This window comes from Henckelia pumila, chromosome 4, assembly GCF_033568475.1.
Source record: "Henckelia pumila isolate YLH828 chromosome 4, ASM3356847v2, whole genome shotgun sequence".
NCBI lineage: Eukaryota > Viridiplantae > Streptophyta > Magnoliopsida > Lamiales > Gesneriaceae > Henckelia > Henckelia pumila.
In genome coordinates this window covers 157967894-157994603 of record NC_133123.1, presented here as the reverse complement: position 1 = coordinate 157994603, position 26710 = coordinate 157967894, and the positions used below count along the sequence as shown (strand labels likewise).

Sequence of the window (26710 nt, the reverse complement as noted above, 5' to 3'; positions counted from 1 at the left end):
AATCAGGAAGATCTCAGATTTGAAACGAAACTATTATTTATAATAATTTTTTTTGTTAACCGAAAAACCTATTATGCTTAAAAATTATCAGAACAAAGAACCCAAAAACCAACAACAAAAGAAAGCCATACCATAATGATGCTTGATTCCTCAAGTTAAGATCTTATCATCTAAACTTGTGCCTAATTATTACAGATTTTTACTAGTAAACACAGTGTAATTATACCATTGCCCACTTCCAAAAACCTATCATTATTTTTGCTTTTCATCATTCTTTTTCCCATTTCTTTCTTCTCCATTTAAAAATTTAAAGATAAAAAGATTGGAGTAAAATTGCTCAAGAATATACTTCAGACATTGTCTTGAGGTGCAGATTCACAGGAAACTCACATTTCGAATCTCAGAAATGAAAGTAGGTGCTTTGGTTTTGCTCTTCTCAGCTGCTTTGGCAACAACCCTTTTGAGAGAATGCTCGTTAGCTCTCTCTCCAGATGGTATGGTACTTCGTTTTATTACCTTCTTTTGAAGAAAAATTGAATCTTTGGTGCAGTTTCTCTTTAAAATGGGTAAATCTTTGTGGGTTTGTTTCCATTTTAAATTCTTTTTGTTTTTGTTTTTGTTTTTGTTTTTGTTAGGGATTGCATTGTTGGAAGTGAAGAACAGTTTGAATGACAGCAAGAATTTTCTGAGAAACTGGAACGATTCTGATGATTTTCCTTGTCAATGGATTGGTATTTCTTGTGACACTCAAGATTCAAGAGTAATATCCATGTGTGTGGCTCTTTTATCAGTGTTCAATCCTTTTCTTTTCTTTTATTTCCTTTTTTGTTCTTTTGTCTTATGGGTTTGTTCCAATCTTGCTCAAAGTTTCGTGTGAATTACTTGTAGAAACTTGCCATATATGCAGTTTGAAGGAATTATATCTCCTAGCATTGGTAAACTCAATCGATTACAGAGATTGTAAGTCCTATAATCAGTCTTATATGTTCTTATTCAAAGGTTGGTGCTGTGCGTATTTTGATTATATTTTCATTAATCTATGAGCATAGGGCACTTCACCAGAATAGTCTGCATGGGTTTATTCCCTATGAAATTGCAAATTGTTCCGAACTCAGAGCTCTGTAAGTGGAAAAGAGTCCTCTTTTTTATGTTCTTAGTTGTGTGTTTTATGTTTTTCAATGTGTTCTTTCTTATCGATTTTCTTGAAATGGAAACTGTTAATGTAGATATCTCCGGGCTAACTATTTTCAAGGAGGCATACCCTCGAATATTGGAAACCTTTCTCTATTGACTATATTGTAAGAACTGTGCAATGTTTCATCTGTTAATCACTTAATCACAACTCACAAGCCTTGTTGATTTGTCGAAGTGTTCAAGCAATTGATATTGATTATTGTTATACAGGGATTTGTCTAGCAATACACTTAGGGGTGCCATACCTTCTTCGCTGGGACGTTTAACCAGATTGAAGTATCTGTAAGTTGACTGGCATTGCCTTCATCATTTCTGTGCTTTGAATTTTTAGGCAAATGTTTTTAAGGTAAAATCTATGAAATATTTGACGCTGTTGGTTAATTTCTTCAGGAACTTGTCTACAAACTTCTTGTCAGGTGAAATCCCCGAAGTTGGAGTGCTAAGCAAGTTTGGAAACACGTCGTAAGTCCCTTTTACCATAATTTCATTGGAAATCATTTTTGGATCATCATATTCACGAGAGGCCAGATTGTTTTTCTCACCAACAAGAACTTTCTTATTTTGTCGTCTTTAGGTAAATTTAAATATTTTGGCATTGATCTGCATGTCTATGCTAATGCACAGGTATACTGGCAACTTAGATCTCTGTGGCCAACAAGTGGACAAGCCATGCCGAACCTCACTAGGATTCCCTGCTGTATTGCCTCATGCTGCCAGTGATGAAGCAGTAGGTATTAACATACTCATTAGACAATATGATTCAACCTAATTATTGACTTTAAAACTGAGGTTCCAAAGTTCCCATTTTGAGAATATGCTACTCTACACAGTACCTAAGGGACGATCCTCCCACTTCATCAAAGGAGCCGTGATCGGGGCAATATCTGCATTAGGGCTTGCGTTTATTTTGCTCTTTGGCTTTCTCTGGATTTGGTTGCTGTCAAAGAAAGAAAGGGCTATTAAGAGATACACCGAAGTGAAGAAGCAAGTCTACAAAGAACCAAGTAAAAAAGATTCCTGTTAAAATCTTGTAAAATTTATTATCTTCTACTTGGTCTTTCAAGGTTTGTTCTTCTTTTGATTTTCTAGGTGCCAAGCTTATCACCTTCCATGGTGATCTTCCATACACTTCTTGTGAGCTAGTAGAAAAAATCGAATCCCTTAACGAAGAGGATATTGTTGGTGCTGGAGGATTTGGGACTGTGTATAGAATGGTTATGAACGATTGTGGAACTTTTGCTGTCAAGAAAATCGATCGTACACGAGAAGGTTCAGACCAAGTTTTCGAGAGGGAGCTGGAAATCTTGGGTAGCGTCAAGCACATTAACCTAGTCAACCTCAGAGGTTACTGTAGGCTTCCCACAGCAAAACTTCTGATCTACGACTATTTATCCATGGGTAGCTTAGACGATTTCTTGCATGGTACTCTCAACTTTTCTCCTTGACAACTAAATTAGTAAATTTAAGTCAATAGTTACTTGTAAGAAAGACTCTATGTTATTCATTGACTTCTTGCATGGTTTTTAGAAGAATATTGGGTAGAGAACAGATCCTTGAATTGGGGTGCTCGATTAAGAATCGCCACCGGTTCTGCAAGAGGATTAGCTTACCTGCATCATGATTGCTGCCCTAAAATAGTTCATCGTGATATAAAGTCTAGCAACATACTACTCGACGAGAACCTTGAGCCTCGTGTTTCGGACTTTGGTCTTGCCAAACTGTTGGTCGATGAGGATGCTCATGTCACAACTGTTGTTGCAGGAACATTTGGTTATCTGGCTCCAGGTTTGTTCTACGTGTTTAATACACTAAGATTTCTGAGTCTCAAGACTGATGATTGCTCTACAGAAGCTTTTTTATTTGATTTTTTTGAAGAAACATGGTGTTATGGTACTATGTTAGCAACTTAGCATGAAGAAAAGTTCAGACTTTCCCCGAAATCCTTGTGGAAACAAAACTTACCATGTTCTTGGTTTAAACCTGGAACAGAATATCTGCAGAGTGGAAGAGCCACAGAGAAGTCGGATGTCTACAGCTTCGGCGTCTTACTGCTAGAACTCATAACAGGAAAACGCCCCACTGATCCGACCTTTGTCAGGCGTGGACTAAATGTTGTTGGTTGGGTATGTCAAGTCACCCTTTGCTCAATTTTGTTACCAGCGAATGTATAAAATTAGAAGAAGCAAAAAAATCAGACTGTTAACGACGGTACTGTGGTAGAAAAGCTTAATTACTTCACACTAAAATGATGTACAGATGAACACCCTTTTGAGAGAGAATCGATTGGATGACATAGTGGATAAAAAGTGCACTGATGCAGATGTAGAGACAGTCGAGGCAATCGTAGATATAGCAGCACAATGCACTGATGCAAATCCAGATGACCGACCCTCGATGCAACAAGTACTGCAGTTCTTGGAGCAAGAGGTTATGTCACCTTGTATGAGTGAGTTTGAGGAGTCTCATTCTGATAAATCTTGATGGATTGCTGAGTATCAGTGATCGTATCGTTTTATGGGCAGGCTAAACCAAGGTTATTTCCTAATATCCATTGTCTCGTGGGTATTATGATTATGATTCTCGTGTTCATCGGACTGAGTCGTATTCGTACATTCAAGTTGAATGTGCATTTTCTCTTTGGTACTTGCCTTGTAGATAATTTTTGTTTTGTGATGTATCTAATGTCTGGATGGAAAAAAACAAGTTTTGATCATTCTTGGAATTAAGTTGTACTATGAAGTAGTATTACCAGACCATAGTTTGTTTCAGCTTTGATTATCTTGCGAGTTGTATGGAAAAATTTTCGTGGACCATTTATAGATTTTGAAAATAATCGGAATCGTTGGTTATTAACTGTTGATTTCGAAACCGCAGTGATGCAAACACATGAGAAAGATATGTAACAAAGAAATCAAGCAATGAAGTGGCCAAATCAGCACACATTGCTCTAGCATTTGATTGCACGACTACATAATCTACAAGCGTTTACAAAGATAGTTTCTAAACCATACAGAAACTAATCACAATCACACGAAATCGCACAACACGAGAACACGACACAATTAAAGGAGCCATTTCTAACATAGGACAGAAAACAGCTTTCTGAGTCCTAAGATGGGATATTATTCATACTTTGTATGCTGTAATAAAAATGCTAGACGTGGAAACAGATGACATTGAAGTCCCAGAAGTATACCTCATGGAGCTCAGTACCAGAAACTAAAGCCATGTTCCTCGGCTGGAAACACGAGGTAGCTGGAATTTGCAGGCGAGTGGCAGTACACGCTTGGAGAAAATTCCGACCCATCAGGCTCAAAAGCATGTGAAGAATCACCAGATTCCGTGAGAGGTGAACTGATCATATTCGAGAAACATGGACTAATGGTATCTGTTACATCACTTCTGGCTGAGCTATGGTTCTTGTTCATATTACCAACTGCTGACACATTGGATTCTTGGTGTCTTTCGATCAGAATTCCAGAAAATTCTTCAGGGTCGAAAATTCGTGAGTTTTGCTTCTCATTACATCCAACAGTCACGTTCTCTTTAAGGTGTAGAACCTAGATGAAAAAAGAAACATCAGAAAATATATGATATAAGGACGTAAAACTTGAGATTAAATAATCACCACCTCCATTTTTAGTTTCTCATTTTGGTTGAGAAGGTTATCATAGTCAGTTTTCAGGCTATCATAGCTTGCAAGCAACGTCTCATAATCTGTTTCCAGCTGCTTTGTCTTGCAACGTGCTCGACGGTTCTGAAACCATACTGCAATCTGTCTAGGCTGCACATCGAGCTCTTTTGCTAGCTGGATCTTTCTTTCCGGTTCGAGTTTGTTATCTGCTTCAAAACTTCTCTCAAGAAACTGAATTTGGTCGATCGAGAGGCGACACTTTTTCTCTTTTTGGTTAAAATACTCATCGAAAACTTCATCTATGATCTCTTCTTGGTCACGGGAGTAAAGATACGAGTTTCTTGATTTGTTCACCCCAACACCTCCAAAACTAACCATGGTACCGGATCCTGGCCAGAAAACAGACTCTAAATACATCAGAAGCTAATAAACCATTCCTGACATAGCTTCAAACAACAATTCAAGAAACATTACAGTCGTTTTCAGGTAGGTCATTAGAGAAGCAAAATTATTCTCATTCTTTTCATAAAATAAAGTCAACATAATGGCTAGTCTCAATTTGAGCTTTGCAAACACCATGAGTCCTACAAATCTCATCAATCCAATTTCAAGAGACACGATTTAGTACTACTGAAAGCAAGAACACCTTCAACAAATAAAGATGCTAATAATAATAATAATAATAATAATAATAATAATAATAATAATAATAAGTCAACGCAGGTTAATTCAAGAAAGGAGCCGAAAAACAAAGAAAAAATCAAATACCAGAAGACGAGTTTGCACGCGATTTAGCGAGGATTGGATCGAGACCCCGATCGATACCAGGATTCTTGCGTTTCTGCGTCTGCTTCTTCGCATCACCGGTGATCCAATCCGCCATGGCCGAGCAATTTGACTTCAAGCGGTATAATGATACTGAGATTTCCAAAGAACCAGCACGAAAACAACTGATTTTTTCTACTTTATATTTTCCCTTGAATCTATAAGACGAACCCTTTTCTCCGCTGCGGATTTCGAGAAATGGGAATCAAATTTTATGGCGAAAGAAGCTGGTGATGATGATTTCTGTTATATGGGATGTGTGCGAACAACGGCTGCTCGTGACATCCTCCATCTTTCTACACTTTCTTAAGCTCAAATCCAAGCAAAAGCACACTTTATCTTCGGAAATTTTGGCAGTTGTCCAGAATTTCAAATTCTGAACAAGGAAAATCAACCTGCGATTTTGAAGGAGAAGATCGAATAAGGTATCATAGTTCTTTGCGTTTTTCCCTGGGTGGAAAAGAATGAAGATTTCACCCTTTGAGATTCAGAAGAGACGATTGAATCTGCGTTTTCTGTTGATGTAATATATTTTTTCGTAAATTCCAAAACTGCTGAGCTACTGGCGCTGGAGACGAGATGGTAATATGGTAATCAAGAAGAAGACGAAAGGCGAATATAATAGCAAGGAAGTGTTTGGCTGATGATATCTGACGTCTGACGTCAGTAATAAGTATATTATAAATAGAGTTATTTCCATCAAACACCCCTGTGAAATATTAAAAATATACACTTTTTTCCTGTAAAATTTTAATAGGCATCTTCAATCTTGACCTTTTAAAAAATTAGCACACTCGCCCCTTCAGATGAGTGATTGTTGCGCATGCGCCCCTCATGCTACTGGGCAAAAATTTTGATATTTTTTTTTGCACCAAATACCCCTTGAAATTTTAAAAATGCATATTTGACCCCGATAAAAATAATTTTTAAATTTATTCAATTCATAATACACAATTTTTATTACAATTTAATTATAAAATATTTAGCAAACACTTTTCGTTTTATTAATTTTATTTTTAATTTTAAATTTATTATGATTATATAATTATTTTCTAAAAAAAATTATTATTTTATCTTGTTATCATTATTTTATTAAACTTTCTTCTTGTTTCCAACTTCTCAATTAAAAATGCATTCATAAACGAGATTTAAATACCTAAAAATACCAAAATATTAAATCAAAATGATAATTTCATGCATATTACTTTTCAATTAAGGATTATAGATTTTTGAATCAAAATCTAAATTTTTTAAAATGCATTGCAGAATTTGCATTAAATAATAATACACAATATTTATTAAGATCTAATTATAAAATATTTTTCAAACATTTTTAATTTTATTTATTTTTAATTTTTAATTTTTAATTCAAATTTTTAATTTTTAATTAATTTATTTCTAAAAAAATTATTACTTTATCTCGTTATCATTATTTTATCAATCACTTCGTGTAACACCCGGTATTTTTAATTACATAAATCCGCCTGCATAATTAGGATATTTAATTATTTAAATTTATGATTTATGGGTTAAATAATTATGTGAAATATTTATGCATGATTTAAGTTATTTTTAAGCATTTAACCCATAATTAGTGATTTTTATGATTTTTAGTATTTTTATTATTTAATCGCGTAGACGGGACCGTGGACGGACGAGATGACAACTTTCTAGCCAAATTATTTTATGAGCCTTTTTAGAGACTTAAATTATTATTTTGAGTTTTATTATCTCAAAATTTTAGGTATTTAATTTTATTTAATTTTAGGGGTCATTTTTATCCAAAATTAGTCAAAATATTGACTTTTTAGTATTTTTAAAATTCCCCTAAATTATTATTTCGAGATTTTATTTAGGTGATCAGGTTTTTAAATGTTTATTTAAGAGTTAAGTTGTATTTTAACTATTTTTAAAACCTTTTTATTAAATTATTTAACCTATATTCTAATTAACCTAAAATTATATCCCTAAACCCTATTCTAGCCGATCACTCCTTCTTCCCTAGCATCAGCCGTCACCTCCATCTTCTTCTTCACTGAACCAACCTCCAAGAACACCATAGCCATTATTTCGAAGGTTCCAAGCAAGCCAAGGCATCCCGTCGTCGCCCCGTCGTCCCGGAAACGTCCTACGCGTGTGCTAATCGTCTTCTACGGTATTAAGGCATGTTTCTTTCCACTTTTCAAACCTATGTCAGCGTATGTATGCGTGTGGGTGTGTAACATCAGAATTTTTATCATTTGACAGCAACTTTTCGAATTTTCTTCACTATTGCTCTCGGTTTTTGTCATGTATGGTTCATGCTCACGTTTTTGTTCCCCATGGCTTGAAGGGGGCTGCTGGCTAGGTCCTACGGGGTCCCTAGGATGTCTAGATGAGTCGGCCATGGTTGGGTTGGGGCTAGGAAGCAGGGCCGAGCAGGTTTTCAGAAAAGGAGCTAGGAGGCGCGCAGACTAGGGTTACGGGGGAAGTGGTTCGGCTTGGGCTATTCAGGGTGCATGGGGTCGGGGGCTGGTTATGGTTCGAACCGGCAGGACCCTGGGGAGGTCCTGCCGGCGGGGCTCCGGCCACGGCGGCCGGAGCTGGGCTACAGCAGGCCGGGAAGGCCTGCTGCACAAGCCTCAGCGGCCGAGAGGAGTAGGATGACTAGGGTTCGGGTCTAGGGTTTATGGTGGGTCCGGGTCGGGTCAAGTGGTCCGGGTCGGGTCTAAAATAATATGGGTTAAGTTAAGTGGGTCCGGGTCCGGGTTATTTTAATTGGGCTCGGGTATTTTTATTTTTAAGTTTTTTTTTAAGTTAATTAGGAATTAAATGGACTAATTAAATTCCCAAAATTTTAATTAGTACCATTTAATTTATTTAGGGTCCATTAAATTATTTTGGGTTATTTTATTTATTTTTGGGTTTTAATAAATTTTATTTAAATTTTTAAGTTGGCCAGAAATTTTTATGGGCTTGGGAGCCCATGAGAGTTATTGGGCTTGTTATTGGGCTTTTGGGCCCATTGGGCCAAGAACAGTGTTATTGGGTCTAATTTAGTCTTATTGGGCTTTGATTGATTTATGGGCCAAGTCTTAAGTTAATGGGCTTGAGAGTAGGGTCAGCAGTCCAGAACCATCCATGAGAAAATTGCATGTGTCCTGATTATATATTTAATTATTTTTATGCATTTAAGTTATTTTAATATTTATATGTTAGTAAGAAAAATTAAATTAAATATATATGAAGGACACACAATTTATTTAAGTACATGCATTCATGAAATCCATTTTTATGCTATGATTTAATTTCTATGGTTGAGCAACTAAAAGTATTTTAGGTGGAAATTGAAGTAGTGTGGCCATTTATGTATGGGCAGTTTCTGCCATTTATGTATGGGCAGTTTTCTGCCATTTATGTATGGGTGGTTCGCCACCAGCCTCGTACGATGGTTCTTAGACTGATCAGTCGCACTATGGGTCACACTTACGGATAGGACCATTCGATGTTCAGAAAATAAATGCTCAACAACTTATGTATGTATGATATTATGTATGTTATGTATGTTTAATTATGTAATTTATGTTAAGTAATTTTTAAGCATGCTCATTCATGTATATGTATGTATTAGTATTAAATTGATTTAAATTATTTTAAACCCTTGTTAGTATGCATGTTGGGCCTCTAGGCTCACTACACTGATATGGTGCAGGTGAGTACGTAGAGGAACAGGTTACTCCTACCGGTGGTGAGGATGTATGAGCCGTGCTGCAGTAGCCCCGTGACCGTGGCAGCTTCTGAGTCACCGTGCTGATGTCTTATGATACATTTTTATTATTTTATTTGGGTTGAGGTGTTTGAAATATTTTATTAAATATTTTAGTGCATGCACGCTTTCTATTTATTTTATTTATGCAGTATATTTTTAATTCTGGGGTTGACTCAGATGTTTAATTATTTTTAAAGAATGCATTTTATTTAAGTATTTAAATTGTTTATTTATTTAATCATGAATTTATTTTAGGTATGTTATTTGGTGCATATATGTATGGGCATATATGTACATATATTTATTTAGTAGTATATAAAAAAAAAAAAATGTTTTCCGCATATTTATTTATTAGAGAGTTTGGGTCGTTTCACTTCGTGTTTTTAAACTTTTTCATTAAACATGATTCATAAATAAGGATTTAAATATCTAAAAATACCAAAATATTGAACCAAATGATAAGTTCATGAATGTTACTTTTTCGATTTAGAATTATATAAGCATGTTATTTTTTTATTATTTATTACAAATTGTGCAATGCATATTCTCGAAAAATTTAAATTTTGGTTCAATAATATATAGTCCTAAATCGAAAAGCAATATGTTTAAACTTATCGATTTAGTTCAATATTTTGGTACTTGAACTTATTTAAATACTTGTTTATGGATGCATGTTTAATGAAAAAGTTGGAAATAAGAAGAAATTTAAATAAAATAATGATAACAAGATAAAATAATAATATTTTTTAGAAAATAATTATATAATCATAATAAATTAAAAATTAAAAATAAAATTAATAAAACAAAAAGTTTTTGCTAAATATTTTATAATTAGATTTTAATAAAAATTGTATATTATGGGTTGAATAGATTTAAAAATTATTTTCACAGGGGTCAAATATGCATTTTTAATATTTCACAGGGGTATTTGGTGCAAAAAAAATATCAAAATTTTTGCCCAGTCGCATGAGGGGCGCGTGCGCAACAATCACTCATCTGAAGGGGCGAGTGTGCTAATTTTTTAAAAGGTTAGGGTTGAAGATGCCTATTAAAATTTCACTGGGGAAAAGTGTGCATTTTCAATATTTCATAGGGGTGTTTGGTGCAAATAACTCATTATAAATATGCATCAAGTGCTTAATTATGTGACGAAATCTCGATTTCAATCCCAATTATGATAATCCTATCATCCAACTTAAAAGTTTTTTTTTTTTTATATAACTTGACTTCTAAATTTAATCATATAAGTGAGTTTTGTTATTATGTTTTTAAATTAAAATCGTAATAATATTATTATTATGTGTTTTTATTTTTTATTTAATTATTTTATTAAAAAAGTTTTAAAATTAAAAATATATTGGATTGATTGGGTTATACGGGTTCGGATTGGTCATTTTCGGGTTTGGGTTGAGAATATTTAGTGATATAATGTATCAATCAAATCCGAATCTACCCGAATTGATACCTCTAATATTTGTAGGATTTCGACAGATTTATGTATGGTTGCAAACTACTGAACTTCTTCAAATTTCACTCGATTTACGTTAAAACGATAATGAACTCTTAGTTTGTCATAAAAAATGATATTGACCGTATAAAAATAGATTTTCCTTTATGGTTTCAGAAAATTTATATTAATTGATCATAAAAGTTCTTATAAGACTATTTCACGAATTAATTTTATGAGGTAGATCTTTATCTGTCTCGACTCCTGACTTGATTACTTTTTATTGTAAAATTATTGTTTTTCACTCTGTATATGATCCATTTTGATCTGTCTCATAAATATAGATCTGTGAGATCGTTTCACACCTTGTGAGGCACCGCCTAGGCATAGAACAAATCTTCTAGCAGTCGATTTTTTCAGTCACGCTTAGAGACACCAATTTTTTAAAAGTCGAGGTGATGGATAACCGTCTATTTCTTAGATGATCCTACGCGAGACGGTTCAAAACAATGCTGGTGCCCACTCATTATGTTGTGACCTAACTTTGTTGAAGTTTTTTCAAATTTTTTTATAAAGTTTTAAACTATACTTGATAAGATAGTTAAAGTCAAATTTGTGCACGGAAATTTTTTGCCGAAATAAATTTGAGCCATATAGGTAAATTATTAACATCAATAGCGTAGATTGACTTTTTTTATATATTTTTTTTATGTTTACATTTCAAGTAAACTAACACTCGCCATCACTATTTCTATAAAAAACTAGCACATTAACTTATAACATTGACTTTTATAAACCGCCAACAATTCTTTATATTCAGTATTTTCCTTAATCCTCAAATTTTCAAAAAAATGTATTAAATTATTTCCGCTTTCTTTGAAATAAATCTAATTATAAAAATAATTTAATGAATTTAAAAAAATATCTACACGACAACAAATAATAAAAAATATGACACCTAATAATGTGATGTTGTCAAAGTTAAAAATGTCAAAATACATATACAAATTTTTGTTTCATATTTACAAGTTAGTGGCTTTTGCGTGGCCCACGATCCCAAGCTCATACATTGCACATAGCCCAAAGTATTGACTCGTTCCTTCCACTAGAAAACGTATTTTATTTTCCCTCTAAATGATTTTTTTTCATAAAAATAAAGAGTTGAAAAGTATCCATTGTGTTAACAAAAGATCCAAGCTTACAACATCTTGCAAAAAAAAAAAGAAATGGAATCCTCGTATTCGATATTTGTCTTAAGCAAGGTTTTAAAGCACGAGGAATCGTCATGTTTACGATTCAATTTAGAATTCGAGAATAATTAAAATTTAATTTAAAATTTTATCGTCGTTTTCATTCTTAATATGTTTGATCTAAAATTTGCTATTTTTCTCTTGTTTTTACTCGAATTGTTTGTATTTTCTCTCCGGTTCATACTAACCCGGATTTAATAGAATTGTGATCCTAAGAAACCAATGCCTTTTGGGCAAATGCTTATTATTATTATTATTATTATTATTATTATTATTATACAAACTATATTTTTTTTAAATTTCAAGGTATTCTTTCAAAGGCTATATTTTCATAATCAAATGATATGCTCCGATTTTTTTAGTATTTTATGCCACACAAATGCATACGGTATAACCGGCCCTCAGCTTGACAAAATGTATTTATTTGTATAATTTTTGAATGTATGATATAATATAGTCAGGTCTTATGTAAAACGGTCTTAGATATATGAAACCAATCGATTCAACTCATATCTTAAATAACAAATACAACTTTTATATAAAAATAATATTTTTAAGAGATCGAGCGGGAAAGAATTTTTTTTGCAAAATTGATCTATGAGACGTCTCGCGGAAGCTTTTGTGATAAAATATTACATGACTTGCCCCGGTTTGGATACTAATAAATTTGCTTTACCAAACAAGGCGTAGTGGCTAATTCTATAATGAGAATGAATAATAAAAAGCGAGAAGAGATAAAGACAGCTATGTCCATTTAAGCATACAATAGTATTGGTGGCCATGTTGGTGTTTGCTTACATTATATATCACTCCTTGGTAAATGTTGAATTTGATAGTGAAGTTTATTATTAGAAATAGGACAATTTAGGAAATCGATGGGGACAGCCGAACGAGTGGAAAAGTCATCATATCCAATATTATGATAGCTTTTTGGAATTTTATAGGAAACACTTTTAAGTTTTTTTTTTTACAAATAGAATGTAATATGTTTCTAGAAAACGTTTTTAAATTTTTTTTCCATAAATTTTGTGAAGGAAAAACTCAAAAATACTTCATAGAAACATTCCAAAATACTATCTATATCGGATTGATTTGGTCTAAGTATTATGTTAAATAGCTGGTGTTTCGTCTTCAAACTTCATTTGTCTGAACGAATCATTTCGACAAGTTCTCTCTCGAATTAGCTAAATATGTTTTGGTTCAAATTTCGTCTACCGATCGATTAATAAGACACTTTGATAAAACTTAGTTTTCCATGGTATGAAAAAACCAATAAAAAATAAACAACTTAAATTATCTTCTTTATGGAAGATAAAAATAACCATAAAATCTCTTATCTATACTATTATATAAAACTTGGGCACCCTTTAATAACTTTTGGTGTGTCAAAATGACGCCAATTTTCTTCTTCATTTTACCCCTGTTCATTGAGAGTTCTCTGCGCAATTTTCTTTTTTTTCCTGAAGGCAAAGAGAAAAATAGCATTTTGACAACTTCCATAATTCTAATTTCATCTCACATCTCTCTCACATATCTTCCAAACGAACGTTTTTTTCTCCCAAACCAAAAATAAAAAATAAATTTTATTAAAAAAATACTGTAAAAGCACGCGTGCTTTAGATCACTAGTATTAAATTAAAGATAATTGATAACTTATTATTTAAAGACAAGACGCATGGCCCATTTAGAGTCATTCTACGGCTTACAATAAATTTTTATTATAATACAAAACATTCAATACAAAAATTTTATTTATTAAAATCTCACAATAAATTTAATATAAAATATCGTGATATAATATAAAAATCCAACGATATAATTGATAACGACGATATATTTTTATTGTACAGCGTTCATTGTTCGCCCATTTAGTGGGATTGGGTTAATTATGGGGTTTTGAAATATCATTTAGAACTATTTTGATTTGAGAAGTAATATATTTTTTGGGCTTTTCCGGGCTTTAATGCTTTAGTTGAGCCAAAATAAAGTCATAATTTCAGTTTTAAATTAAAAGATGGAAGTAAAAGCCCAATACAGAAAACCCAATAAATCAAGGCCCATCTGAAAAACAAATCAAAGCCAGCTCAAATTTATTTTTGCAGTGGGGCATCTGCCGTCTCCGCCGACTGTTGGACGAATTGTGGGGAGTTTTTCTGTATTCTGGCGGCGGCGCATGCCATATGCTACCCGGCGTTGTTCGAACACCCTGTTACTCGATTTGGGAAGGAAGAATACATACGGATCGGGAAGAGCACGGGAGTTGATTTTGTGGTGTCTTTGCGACTGAAGGATATGAAAGGCAAGAACTTTCGGAAAAGAAGTCTAGAGGTCGAAGATGAAGACCCCGACCATGAACAAAGGTTCTATTTGATACGCCTTTTACGAACTTAACCCGTCGATTATTTGATACAGTGCAAATGAACCCGAAAATGGATTGGAACCATATGTTATCTGCTATATTCATACGCAATTGTGTTGATTTATGGATGGTTGTTCAATTAGATTGGCTTTGGCGCTGGAGGAGGTAAAATTCCTGCAGAAGCAGAGGGAGAAGAAGTCTGGAATACCCGCATTGCCCGTCCCTGCGCCGTCTGTGGCTGCAAGTGGTGTGGCTTCCAACAGCGGTGCTGGCGGTTTGGTTCACAAAGTAAGTGATAAGAGTGAAGGTGATGGAGAGAAGGATGATTTGGTTTTGCAGGACACCTTTGCTCAGGAAACTGCTGTCATGGTGGAGGACCCCAATATGTATGTATTTTCTCCGCTTGTACTCTTTATATGTACCAAATGTTAACTTTTTACTGGGTTCAGGGCTTTGAGCGGTTTTGTACCATGATATTGCACTGTGATTTCAATGACTTTGCCTTTTATCATGTTCTTCTGAAGCGTGCAATGATAATTTGTTTTGATTTCCAAGTTGAATAGTTTGTAAATAGTATGAGACAAAATAATGGCTTTTTATGAAGAATGCTTTTTGCTCTAGGTGGTGAAGTTCATATGTTCACGCTTAAAGAGAAAAAAAGTTTAATGAGCATGTTTCTCTGCATGTATGATAAGAGCAATTGAATGGCTGCATATGTGAATATCATTCCCTATGAATTGATTTTTTTGATAAAAATGGATTTGCACAAACCAATGGGATGCCTAAGAAAGTGGGAAATTATCTTCTTTATTCTTCTTTTATCAAATTTTGATGGAGAGACTTGTGAATAATGGGTATGTTCATTGTTTTCAAGGAAACATAAGGTGATGCAGCAGCTGTTATCCTGTATTCTAAAATAGCAAAGATGTTCACTATTTAATGGTCATGCTAAGTGTTTCCGTAAAAGACGGTGAATGTTGTTTTGATTTGATGTAAATCGGACCAAGTTAAAACATATTGCTTGTTCATTAATGTATATGTTAAAAAAGATCACATGAGCATGGAGTTGGAATTTATTACTTTAAATTTAGTGATAAGAATATGTATGGAATACAAAAAAAACAACTCAAAATTGACATCTTCCAATTTTCTTGAAGATTATAAGCTTTTAATTCTTCATAACACAATCCAGTGTTTCTGATGTGTTATCCATTGTATAATATTTTGTTGAATATTTATTGCTCTGAATCTAACATGCAGGTTGAGATATGTGGAACAAGAATTGGCAAAGAAAAAGGGAAATAATGTTGACTTGGAAAATCCTGCCGAAAATGAGGTTAAGCGTGCAGAGGATGAATTATATGATATCCCGGAGAATCTTAAAGTAAGTGACTGACAAGTTTGCGTGCTCTATTCTTTTATTTGTTTTAGTATCAGACTAATTTTCTACTCATCTCTCATGCACCATTGAGCATTTGTTGCTAGCACAAGTTATAGGATCATCAGTTGTAGCCTTTGGTTTGTTCTTACTACAAACATTGTTGTACTTGGTGGATTTATATTTATAGGTTCCTGTGGGATGTGCTTTTCTTTCTGGATTTTTTTTCCTGTAGTGGTTATTATCTAGATTTCTGCATTAGAATTTGCAACCTGTATGAATATTCTCTTTGCATGACTCCATCACCAAATCTTATTCTGAAATGAGTGGAATATTTGTCTCGCTGTCCTGTTAATTCTCCTTCATTTTACAAATAAGATAAGACGATGTTGTCATCGTCTTTGAATATCATTAGTTATGAACTTTGTTGTTGCGATGTGTGGGATTGTGAATCATTGCTGATTCGTTTTTTAATTTTTTAAGAAATTTGTGCCAGAATTGGATATATATATATATCTCAGCAAATAGCTGATTCCATTGTTGAAAGTTTGTTTTTCATCAAGCTCGAGAATAGATGGCAAGGATAATGGTGTGTTTGTTGGCTAGAAAATAATACAAGGGGTCGTACAGTAAAATTTTGAGTCTATTTGACACACAAGCCTGATTAAGTCTAAAAGCTAAAGCGATTCTAGGATATAGTTGATTATCTCTCTATGGTTGATAGACTTGATCGTATACAATGTTAGCAGTCTGATATAAGGTGGCAAGAAGATGTGATAAAAAGAGTATCCGAGTCTGCGGGAACCTTAAAATGAGCCCAGGTTTCTATTTTCACGTAGGAAAATTTATCTGTGTTATGGGTTTCATAATTTCTTATTCAGCAAAGAAATATCCCTGGGAGACCAAGTCTGGGTCACGTAACTCAATGGCCAATGCCTGTAGTCATCTCAAGTCGACTTGTTGACACACTTGGCAATTTAGCAGTTTGCCTGGCTTATACATTGCATTTTAACCTTTTGGTTTAGTGGGGTTATTAACTTGAGAAAGTAGTAATAATATGTTGAGCTCCCATTTCTGTCTGCTTCTGGTGTTTACTCTGTTAGGGGGCACATATTAGAAGTCAAAATAGAACTCTAGATTACGCAATTTCAAGCCTGATGAGAAAACACTTATATTCCATTGTTTCATTGACCAGAAGGACCTTTTTCCCTGCTTGTCATCTTGGAGAGTCACCATGCTTCCCACAGATAGTTGTGCATAGCTTAGAAACTGTACCAGTTGAAGAAATTTCTTTCCCTACCCATGCTCTTGTGAAATAGAAATCTTTGTCCTCCTTTTCAATATTTTTATGTGATCACATGCTGTGGATTATATTTGAACATCATGTCTTCTCAACTTTTCTCAGGTGAAGAGGCGAAATTCGGGAGAAAGCTCTACTCAGTGGACCACGGGGATTGCAGAAATTCAGCTTTCCATTGAGTAAGCTTCTTGATTTGTCTGCATATTGTACTCTATAATTTTACCGTAATTAATATAATATTGTTTCTTATTAAAAAAAAAAATGTCCGGTGTTTACTCATACTTGTCGCTGCTTCGCAGATACAAATTGAAAAATATCGAGGAAACAGAGGCTGCCAAAAAGCTCTTACAGGAGAAGAGGCTTGCAGGTCATGCTAAAGTAGAGTCTAGCATCCCCTCTAGTTTCAGCGCTGACTTTTCTCAACGTGGCAAGGACTACGCCGAAAAACTTAGAAAAGGTGAATTTCAAGTTTCCTCATATCACTCATTATGCAGAAGCTAATACAGATTCATCTCCAGCAACGTTTACCTGTGTGTTTTCACTATGATTTGGAGCTTCCTTTTCCATTTGAATACTATTGTTGGCATTTGTTCAAATATCTAATCTAGTATATCGATTGAGTTTGACACATGCGAACATGAGTTAGTTAACTTTTTTCTGATATTAGCCTTCCTGTCAATCTATTGGTATCAAAATCTGGTCCCGAAAAGGACAAGTTCAGTCAGTGTTGCACCTGATACTTAGCTATGTTTAATTATAACAACATTGATCAGAAAAGATAGATGCTCAGGGTGTACGAGTCTGTAATAACTAGTAACACCATCGCTCATTTCTCCGTCTGTAATAACACCATAACTCATTTCTCTTCTTAGATAATCCGAAGTCATACAAGGACAAAAGTAAAGATGACGCGGGTGTGGAATCCAAACACCCTGATCCAGCTCCAGATGCTGTGGTTCGAAGACAAGCTGCCACCGATGAGCTCATGCTGGAGCGTTTTCGAAAACGAGAAAGACAGCGTGTAACACGGAGATAACAAGAATGCTTGACAGCTGATACAGGGGCCTCTTGAATTTGCCATGATAAAATTTGGTCTAATATTCGACCAGCTCGGACATCGTCCAAGCCCAGTTTCTGCCCATCCGCTTCTCTTCCGGTTCTACCTATCATCATCAATGGTTTGTTCACTTGCAGTGATTGTCTCAGAAGTATATTTTGGGAATTAAATGTGATGTGTACAATATATATCCATTATATAATTTTCCTTGCACTGTTTCATCGACGCGTCTTTTAATAATTGATTTCCTCGATTCTTTATCATCCGGATAAATATGTTTGTGGCATACGATGCAGGCTTCATAGGATTAAGATTTAAGAATATAGATGGTAATTATGTGATTACTAAAGTGATTTGTTATGTATGACATAAATACTTAGTTATGATATATGGAAAAACCTCAATACAACTTTAGTTGTCTATGCACGCCTTTTGCGTAGCATAATATCTATATATGAATAGTTTTTTTTATTATAATTTTAATTATATAATTTATTCTGAATGTATGAATATTTATATTATTTCAATAGTTGATTGACCAATTAATTAATGAGATATATACAAATTAAGGAAGTGAAACATGAAAGAAGTTAGATATTGTTTTTATAAAAAAAACTTGGGTTTTTTCCTTAACAAAATTCGACGATAAATTAGTCATTGTTATCGTCGTCGTTTTTTCACGTGTAGTAGTAAACCCTCGAACTAACTCTATAATAAGAAAGGACAAGCATGTAGATCATCCTGATTCCTGGATTTGAACCCACTCGATATCTTCGAGGGCAATTTGTTCTTGGTGGAAATCCGCAAGTAGAATTATTTCGACCGGAACCAAATTATAATATTATAATCAATTATATAATATAATAATCGTAATATTTGAAAATAATATCCGTAAAGTGCTTTGTAAATCGGGCCAATCAGCTCCATCCTTCTGTGCAGTGTGCTTTAAGTCACCGGAGACCAATCCATAAAGAGAGAGTTGCCCAAATCCATCTAGATTTCATTTATTTTCACTGATTTTTTTGTGGGCTCAGAGGCTTTGTTGTTACCTCTGGGAAAGGATTCATGGCGATCATCATCGGCTCTAGGATATGCTGCTTGTTGCGGCTGCTTGTGGGGGTTCTTTTGGCTGTTCAGGTACTTTTCATACTCGCTTTTTCGATGTTTATGATCGATTTTTTGATTGCTTTCCGTGATTCCATTTCTGGGATTCGATTTTTATAGTCCATGTTGTGATCAGGAGTTGGAAATTTATTGAGTGGGACTGCTTACTTACTCTGTCGTGGGACATGTATCATTATTCACAAGAATTAAATGTAAATTTTGGAAAAAGAATGATTCTTTGACGTGATGATGGGGCTGTTTCATCTGGTTGCGGGTGTCTTACACTGCTGTAAATAGTGTGATTAGTGGGATTTTTTACTTGCTTTTTCTCCCGTTGATTCATGTGAAGTTTGTGTTTTGGTCAAGCATGAATTGAGATCCTGAAGAAAAGGCATGTGTTTACTCTATATTAATTATCTTGCTTTTTCATTGCTTGTTCTTGATTTTTGTACGTGTAGCAAATACAGAGATTTTTTGCCTAGGATACGTGCGTTTATCTTGGAAATGAGTCATGATGTGTTGAAATTAGCCTTCATAAAAAGTTCTTTTGAATTTCTCTCTGAACTCTGCTGCGGCAGGTCATGGCAGGGAAGCCAATTCCTCAGCTGAAACTTCACCATAAGATTCTTCAGGTAAATTTCTACTCGCATGAGGGGGAATTGTCTATCGTTTTGCATTCAGTTTTGAGCTGAAAATTCCTTTTTCAGGACTCTGTTGTTCAACGAATTAACGAGGATGCACATGCTGGATGGAAAGCTTCTATGAATCCTAGACTAGCCAATTACACTGTAAGTTTCAGTGTTGAAGCATTGGATGAAGAATTTGGTTACTCGAATCTATTTTATTTCCAGCATATTGACCCGTTCACTGTCAGGGATATTGAGCTGATGATTATATTTTGATCTCCAGGTTAGTCAATTCATGCACCTTCTTGGGGTTAAACCAACGCCCGAAGGTTATTTGAAGAGTGTTCCAGTTGTTACTCACAAAAAAGATCTCAAGTTGCCCAAAACATTTGATGCGCGAACAGCTTGGCCTCAATGTAGCACAATTTCAGACATTCTTGGTTAGTTTCTTGGCGCTTGTTTAGTTGTGTTCCATTGAATAGTCGCTAACCTTTTATTGTCACTTTGCCTCCTCTTCTTGGTTTGTGCCCGTGCAAATATCTGAAATAAAAGATCAGGTAACCTGTCTCTCTTTTTTGAAAGTTTTGCTTATTCATTTATTTATCCCATGGTGCATGCATATTCTAGTAATTTTTATTTTTCATTTATTTAGGGGCATTGTGGTTCATGTTGGGCTTTTGGTGCTGTTGAAACCCTGTCTGATCGCTTCTGCATTCAGTTTGGCATGGTTATTGACGAACCCTCTTATTTCCTCTCTTATGTAGCATCTGATATTATTGTAATTTATTAAATAGCAGCAATAACATCTGTTGTGGTCATTCTATGTTTTGTAGAATATTACACTCTCAGTCAATGATCTCTTATCATGCTGTGGCTTTCTGTGTGGTGAGGGTTGTGATGGAGGCTACCCCATAGCAGCATGGCGATATTTAGTCCATTCTGGTGTGGTGACTTCAGAGGTATGTTTCTTGTGAGAGAGAGTAAGTCACACTGTTTAAAATAGTCACAGATTACTTGAATGTATAGCATTAAAAGTGCCCAGGGCACAGAACAGAGCAAGGGCAGCCTTTGCTCCAAAGGCATGATCCAAAAGCTTGTGTGCCACAAGGGCTCAATATACCCTATAATCTGAGTCCCAGTTTCATCCAAACTTTGCTTCTAAGCTAATAAATATTTGGTTCTTGTGAAATAAATGTTATATGTTTCATGACGTATATGTCTAGAACATTATGCTTTAGTGTACCATACTTGATAACGTGTGTGCCTTGGCTCGTGCCTCTAACAAGTGTGTTAGACACGTATTTTGAATAACATGTCAGCGGTGGCTGTCTGTTGGTATCTCATACATAATCGCTTCTCTTGTCAATATTAATTTTACATGTGGCATACTTTTCTGCTCGAACACTGAATGAGGTATTTTTGGCAGTGTGACCCTTACTTTGACAATACTGGATGCTCCCATCCTGGTTGTGAACCTGCGTATCCCACCCCAAAATGCGAGAGGAAGTGCAAGAGTGGGAATCTACTCTGGAAAAAATCTAAGCACTACAGTGTCAATGCATATAGGATACATTCCGATCCTCAAACTATAATGACGGAAGTGTACCAGAATGGACCAGTTGAAGTCGCTTTCACTGTCTATGAGGTAAAAGAATGAAAATTCTGTTTCTTTTCATTTAAACAAACCATATTTTTTTGGATAATTTAGTTGTTATTATTTGCTGTCTGTGCTTTACTTAGAGTTTGAAAGTTTAGGTATATATAATGGGAAAGATAACCTTGATTTCAAGCTTGATCTTATAAACCTAAGCTACCGTGCATAACGACGTGCTTTATTTTCTCTCTTCTATGTTAAACTGAAGAAAATTCTTCGACAATGATTGGGGTTTTCATCCAATCTCTAAACCATAAGTTTCTTTTCCTTTTTCTCCCTTTTAAATCATTTTCCATCTCGCTAAATTTCATTAATTGCAGGATTTTGCTCATTACAAGTCAGGAGTTTACAAACATGTGACGGGTGATGAGATGGGTGGCCATGCTGTGAAGCTGATAGGATGGGGAACTACAGACGATGGCGAGGACTACTGGGTACTGTCTTATGTTTTCTAACATCTAATGTTCTAATTGCGAGTTACACATGGGTAGTACGCTTACTTTCGCTCGTTTATGCAGCTCTTAGCAAACCAGTGGAACAGAAGCTGGGGTGATGTAAGTTATCTCCATCTTTATTGAGTTGCTTGAACAGAATAAATTCTGTCTGAGTCTAAGTCTAAGTCTAAGGATACAGTGGAAAATGGACTACATATCCATTTTCTTTGTCGAACATGATACACATTTTGATGAATGAAACTCATATGGCAGGATGGATACTTCAAGATCAGGCGAGGAACAAACGAGTGTGGCATTGAGGAAGATGTGGTCGCAGGTATGCCTTCATCACGTAACGTGATCTCTCCATATGGCACTGCCGATGCTTCACTTGATGCCACGCTTTGAAGCCGACCCCTCACCAACTAGAACTTGTTAATTATGGTATGATGAAACTGTACTTGAATGATATGCTTTTACTTTGCATTGAACAGCCATTGAAATGGCCTGGTTTATGATGTACTGTATTATAATAACTGTGGTGTACGCGTTGATAACATAGTTATGTGAAATATGGTCCCGAAACTATTTGGTTCAATGTTCTCTCTGTGTTCTTAATCTTGGATGATATTATTTAAATAAAATTTACATAAAGTTACAAAAGTCATCCCCATAGTAAAACATGATGAATTTTTTTAAATGGTTCATTACGCCTACCTCCTTTGAGGTTTTTAGTATTACAATAAGATCCTAATAATTTTAAAAGTTAGGTCTACATTATTTTCAATAACAAAAAATGAGAAATGTCTATTATATCCTAAAAGAATTTCATAAAAAAAAATAAATTATGGTTAGCCTATTATTTGATTTTTGCTATACAAATAATTAAAAATAGTAAAAATATGAGAACCAAATCGAAAATTGAAAATGGTCAAAATTACAAGGGTATTTTATTTTTTTTTTCCAATACGTAATATTTAAAATTTAATTTTCATATACAAAAGTGTAACTTTTTTAATTATTATTTTATTTTTATTATATGTAATTTAATAGATATTTTTGCCACTCAAATAAAATTAATTAAAATACATTGACATTTGACAGTAATTTAAAGTCCAGTTTGTGAAATATTTTAAAAAAATTATTTAATCCAATAATTATTAAAACTTCAAACAAATAATTATGAAAACATTAAAAATTAACAAAAGGTCGAGTTGTAATAATTTAAGTTAATAAAAAGGTAAATTTGAAATGTTATAGAAAATTAGAAAATTATGACAAAAAAATAATCTTTTATTAAAATTGTTTAATGGAAGGGCTAATGTGTAAGATTATTAAATGTTAATGGGGTGAATGTTATTTTAAATTTATTTGGGTCTTTTTCTAATTGTCATAAACCATAAGGATGATTAATTTGAGGACAACTTGTAGATAACTCCCTAAATCAAACATAAGTTTCAATTTACTATCCATATTTGTCTTTCCAAAAATGCCTCTGTCTTTATTTTAATCATTATTATTTCTTGAATTATCAAATGTGGAATCAGATTCAAAATCTGATTCACTTAATTCATCAAGATAATAAATATTTTCATCATCGGATGAAAATTCAATTGTTTCTACTGGATAGAATCCAATAGTATATATTTCTTCAAGAAGTTTAACTTTATTTTTCTTTTCGTTTCGTTTTGGACATTCATTTGCATAATGACCTTCTTCATTGCACAACCATCATGTGCAGTTCTTTCCTTTACCTTTTGAGCAAGGTGGTTTTTTATTATCAAACGTTTTATAAAATTTTTTTTTATAAGGTTTTCTGAAGAAATTCCTTCTAAATTTTTTTTTCTTATAGGGAATAAATTTTCTATTAAAATATTTATAAGGTTTATTTAATTTATTATGTTTCTGTCGTTTTAAATGTTTGTATGACATGTTTGTTTTACAACCGTATTCTTTTACTGTGAATTCCATTTTGTCACAACAAAGTTTATTGTTTTATTTGTAAGATTTGGATATTCTTTTATTTAATGTTACTTCATGGCATTTCTTTGTTTATAACGTCTTTAATAAATTTAATAGCTCCTCCTAGTGTTTTGGCATAAGCACTAGTTAAGAATTCATCTTTACTATTTATTGGTATATTAGGTATTTTATTAAAAATACTTAATTTATAATGCTCTTTTTTATCAGCATCTATTAACTGATAATAGTTTGTTTCATAATCACATATAAATTCTTCTAGATAACATAGATTACATAATTTTATATTATCAAGAATAAAAATTGCTCTATTTTGTTCTATATTTTTGGCTACTAAATTAGCGTCATTATTAGAAACTCCTAAAAATTCTTGGTACAAGACATCAACAAATAGTTTGAAATATCGATGTCCTGTCATTTCTTGTGGTAGATTAGTAATTACTAGGTTTTCAGCTCAAGTACTTACTGCTCCTACCAGTGTCATTTTTATCATCCCATGAGTTAAAACTTGAATATTCTCACTTTTGTCTAATAATGGTGTTAATTGAATTTGTACTGATAGTTCATTTGCCCAATGATCTATCTTTGATTTTCTTTCTTTGGCTGTTGAACAACCTAAATCTAAGATATTCCGTTTCACAAATCCTGATGTTTTTGATTCTCTAAGAATATCTCTAACATCTTTATAAGATCCAGAGTATTGGTCTCTGTTATATTTAAATTCTTCATCATCTCTTCCACCACTACCTTCTACATTCGTTCGTAGATTTAATCGTGGTCTAGAATCATCTTCAGATTCTGATTCTTAAATATCCATATCTCTGTATTGTTCTGATTCCTGATGTGAATGATATAATTCTTCTGTATTTACTCCTATTTGTTCAAAATCAGATGAGTCTGTTTCACTAAACATCTCCATACTTATGTTTGCCATAACTAAGGAGATTTCTATACCATGATTCAATTTTGAATGGTGGTTCTTCTTCCATTTCCCTTTTTCCTTTATCTATTGGAAGAACTTCTTTAAGATAGTTTAATATTTCATTACTATGTCTTTCCTGTTCAATTATTAATCTAGTCGTCGCTAAATCAATATATTCTTTGAAATTCTTCTCTAATTCTTGTATTGATAGATTGATCTTATTAATATTATTTTCTAAATCTCCTAGATCTTTTTCTAATTTTATTAAGGACGTCATTGCGATGAGGTTGATTCATTAACAATAGCTTGTTTAATTTTAAGAATATTTTGATTCATGGTTCCAATCTTTTCAAGAATATCTTCATCATTTCTAGCAAATGATAATGATCTTCTTGGTACAGATTGTTTTGTGATTTGAAGGTCATCTGAACTCCATCTTTTGATTTATTTCTTTAATAAATGCTTTTCGAGGATGTTCAATTCTTGTAATATTTTCAAACATTCTTTCAACAGAAATAGTTGGTTTTGTTGAAATTATTCATGTTTGAGAATTATTACTTATTGCTAAACCGACAACATAGTTTATATTGATCGGATGGTTTCCCGTTAACATAAGATTATTTCTATAAAAATAATAATCTAATGTTAAAACGTTATTTATGTTTTTATCAAAAAGAGATATATTGTATTGTGGATAAATACAAAATTTTATCTTTTTGTAACATAAGTTTCCTTCAATTTTTCCAAGGATAGAATCCTCAAAATTACGTATCCTTTTGTCACGAACTGTGATTTTAATTGGTGTATCTATTCCTTCTCGATAGTGAGCTGATACTATTATTTCGATTCCTCCAATGTGAACATATTTCAGTTCAGATCGTTCTTTTTCACTGGCTTTTACCATGATGGTATCAATATCTTGAGTTGTTAATAACTTCAGAGTATTAGACCTTGATTCGTTATTTATTTTACAAGATCGTTCTTTTGTACGAATCGAATAATAAATTAAATTTTTTCTGGGATTAATAAAATTTGAAATCTTGCTTAATATTCTTGGTTGGTCTATTAGATTTATTTTTGAATTAAAAAACCCTTTTTTCTGTATCTCAGCAAACTTATTCTGATTAAATATATTATTCAAATTATACTCTTTGTTCTCTTCAGATTCATCAATCTGACTATTTTGATTTGGAATTGTTACTTCTGTCATTTTAACAGATAATAGAACTTCTTAATTTTTTTAAGGCTATTAAAAGCCTTTTTGTTGAATCTATCTGTTCTAATAAATTCTGAAAATCTTCAAAACTATCAATTGAAGATTGACAATTTTTAAGATTTTTCAAATTGTTTTCACAATTTTCTATATCAAAATTTATATTTTGAGAATATAAATTAAAGATATTCATTTTTGTATTTTCATACATTTTCCATTTAGTAAAAATTGTTACTATTATTATTTTGTTTTTGTTGATCGAATTTCGATAACAAAGTTTGTTCTTATTCATAACATATTGTTATGTCTTCAATTTCATCATTTTCATAAATTTGAATTATCATTTTTCAGTTGCTTGAAAAATGTTTTTTTTATGATTTTTAAAATAAAAGGTTTGGAGATCTTTTATTTTATTTCATAATTGATCTATTTGACGTAAATCTTTTAGTAAGATTATTTTATCAAATAAATTTTTAATCTCAATATCTAAAGTTAATCAAGACATTAATAATCTGCTTTATTTAACCTCTCTGATACCAGGTTGCAGAATTCTTATGATATGAATTTCTCATTCATGTTCTATGA

At 33.2% G+C, this 26710-nt stretch overlaps 3 protein-coding genes and 1 pseudogene across 3 annotated transcripts; 3 read left to right on the top strand and 1 right to left on the bottom strand.

The window, feature by feature from the left end:
- Positions 1 to 262: 262 nt before the first annotated feature.
- On the top strand, positions 263 to 3950 carry LOC140863972 (LRR receptor-like serine/threonine-protein kinase FEI 1). The gene is made up of 13 exons (XM_073267795.1): positions 263 to 494; positions 636 to 771; positions 889 to 960; positions 1050 to 1121; positions 1227 to 1298; positions 1405 to 1476; positions 1585 to 1656; positions 1819 to 1925; positions 2025 to 2198; positions 2284 to 2616; positions 2722 to 2979; positions 3184 to 3317; positions 3451 to 3950. The coding sequence occupies exons 1-13, from the start codon at positions 407 to 409 to the stop codon at positions 3673 to 3675; spliced, it is 1815 nt and encodes a 604-aa protein (XP_073123896.1). The 5' UTR covers positions 263 to 406; the 3' UTR covers positions 3676 to 3950.
- A 142-nt stretch (positions 3951 to 4092) lies between these two features.
- Positions 4093 to 6242, bottom strand: LOC140865514 (uncharacterized). The gene is made up of 3 exons (XM_073270182.1): positions 5597 to 6242; positions 4826 to 5217; positions 4093 to 4754 (listed from the first exon to the last, which is right to left on the bottom strand). The coding sequence occupies exons 1-3, from the start codon at positions 5709 to 5711 to the stop codon at positions 4401 to 4403; spliced, it is 861 nt and encodes a 286-aa protein (XP_073126283.1). The 5' UTR covers positions 5712 to 6242; the 3' UTR covers positions 4093 to 4400.
- Positions 6243 to 14192: 7950 nt separating this feature from the next.
- On the top strand, positions 14193 to 18541 carry LOC140866363 (protein COP1 SUPPRESSOR 2). The gene is made up of 6 exons (XM_073271341.1): positions 14193 to 14458; positions 14601 to 14843; positions 15718 to 15841; positions 17241 to 17314; positions 17435 to 17592; positions 18008 to 18541. Exons 1-6 carry the CDS (start codon positions 14391 to 14393, stop codon positions 18169 to 18171), a joined length of 831 nt encoding a protein of 276 aa, XP_073127442.1. The 5' UTR covers positions 14193 to 14390; the 3' UTR covers positions 18172 to 18541.
- Positions 18542 to 18978: 437 nt separating this feature from the next.
- LOC140863452 (cathepsin B-like protease 3) lies at positions 18979 to 22608 on the top strand (annotated as a pseudogene).
- Positions 22609 to 26710: the final 4102 nt, after the last annotated feature.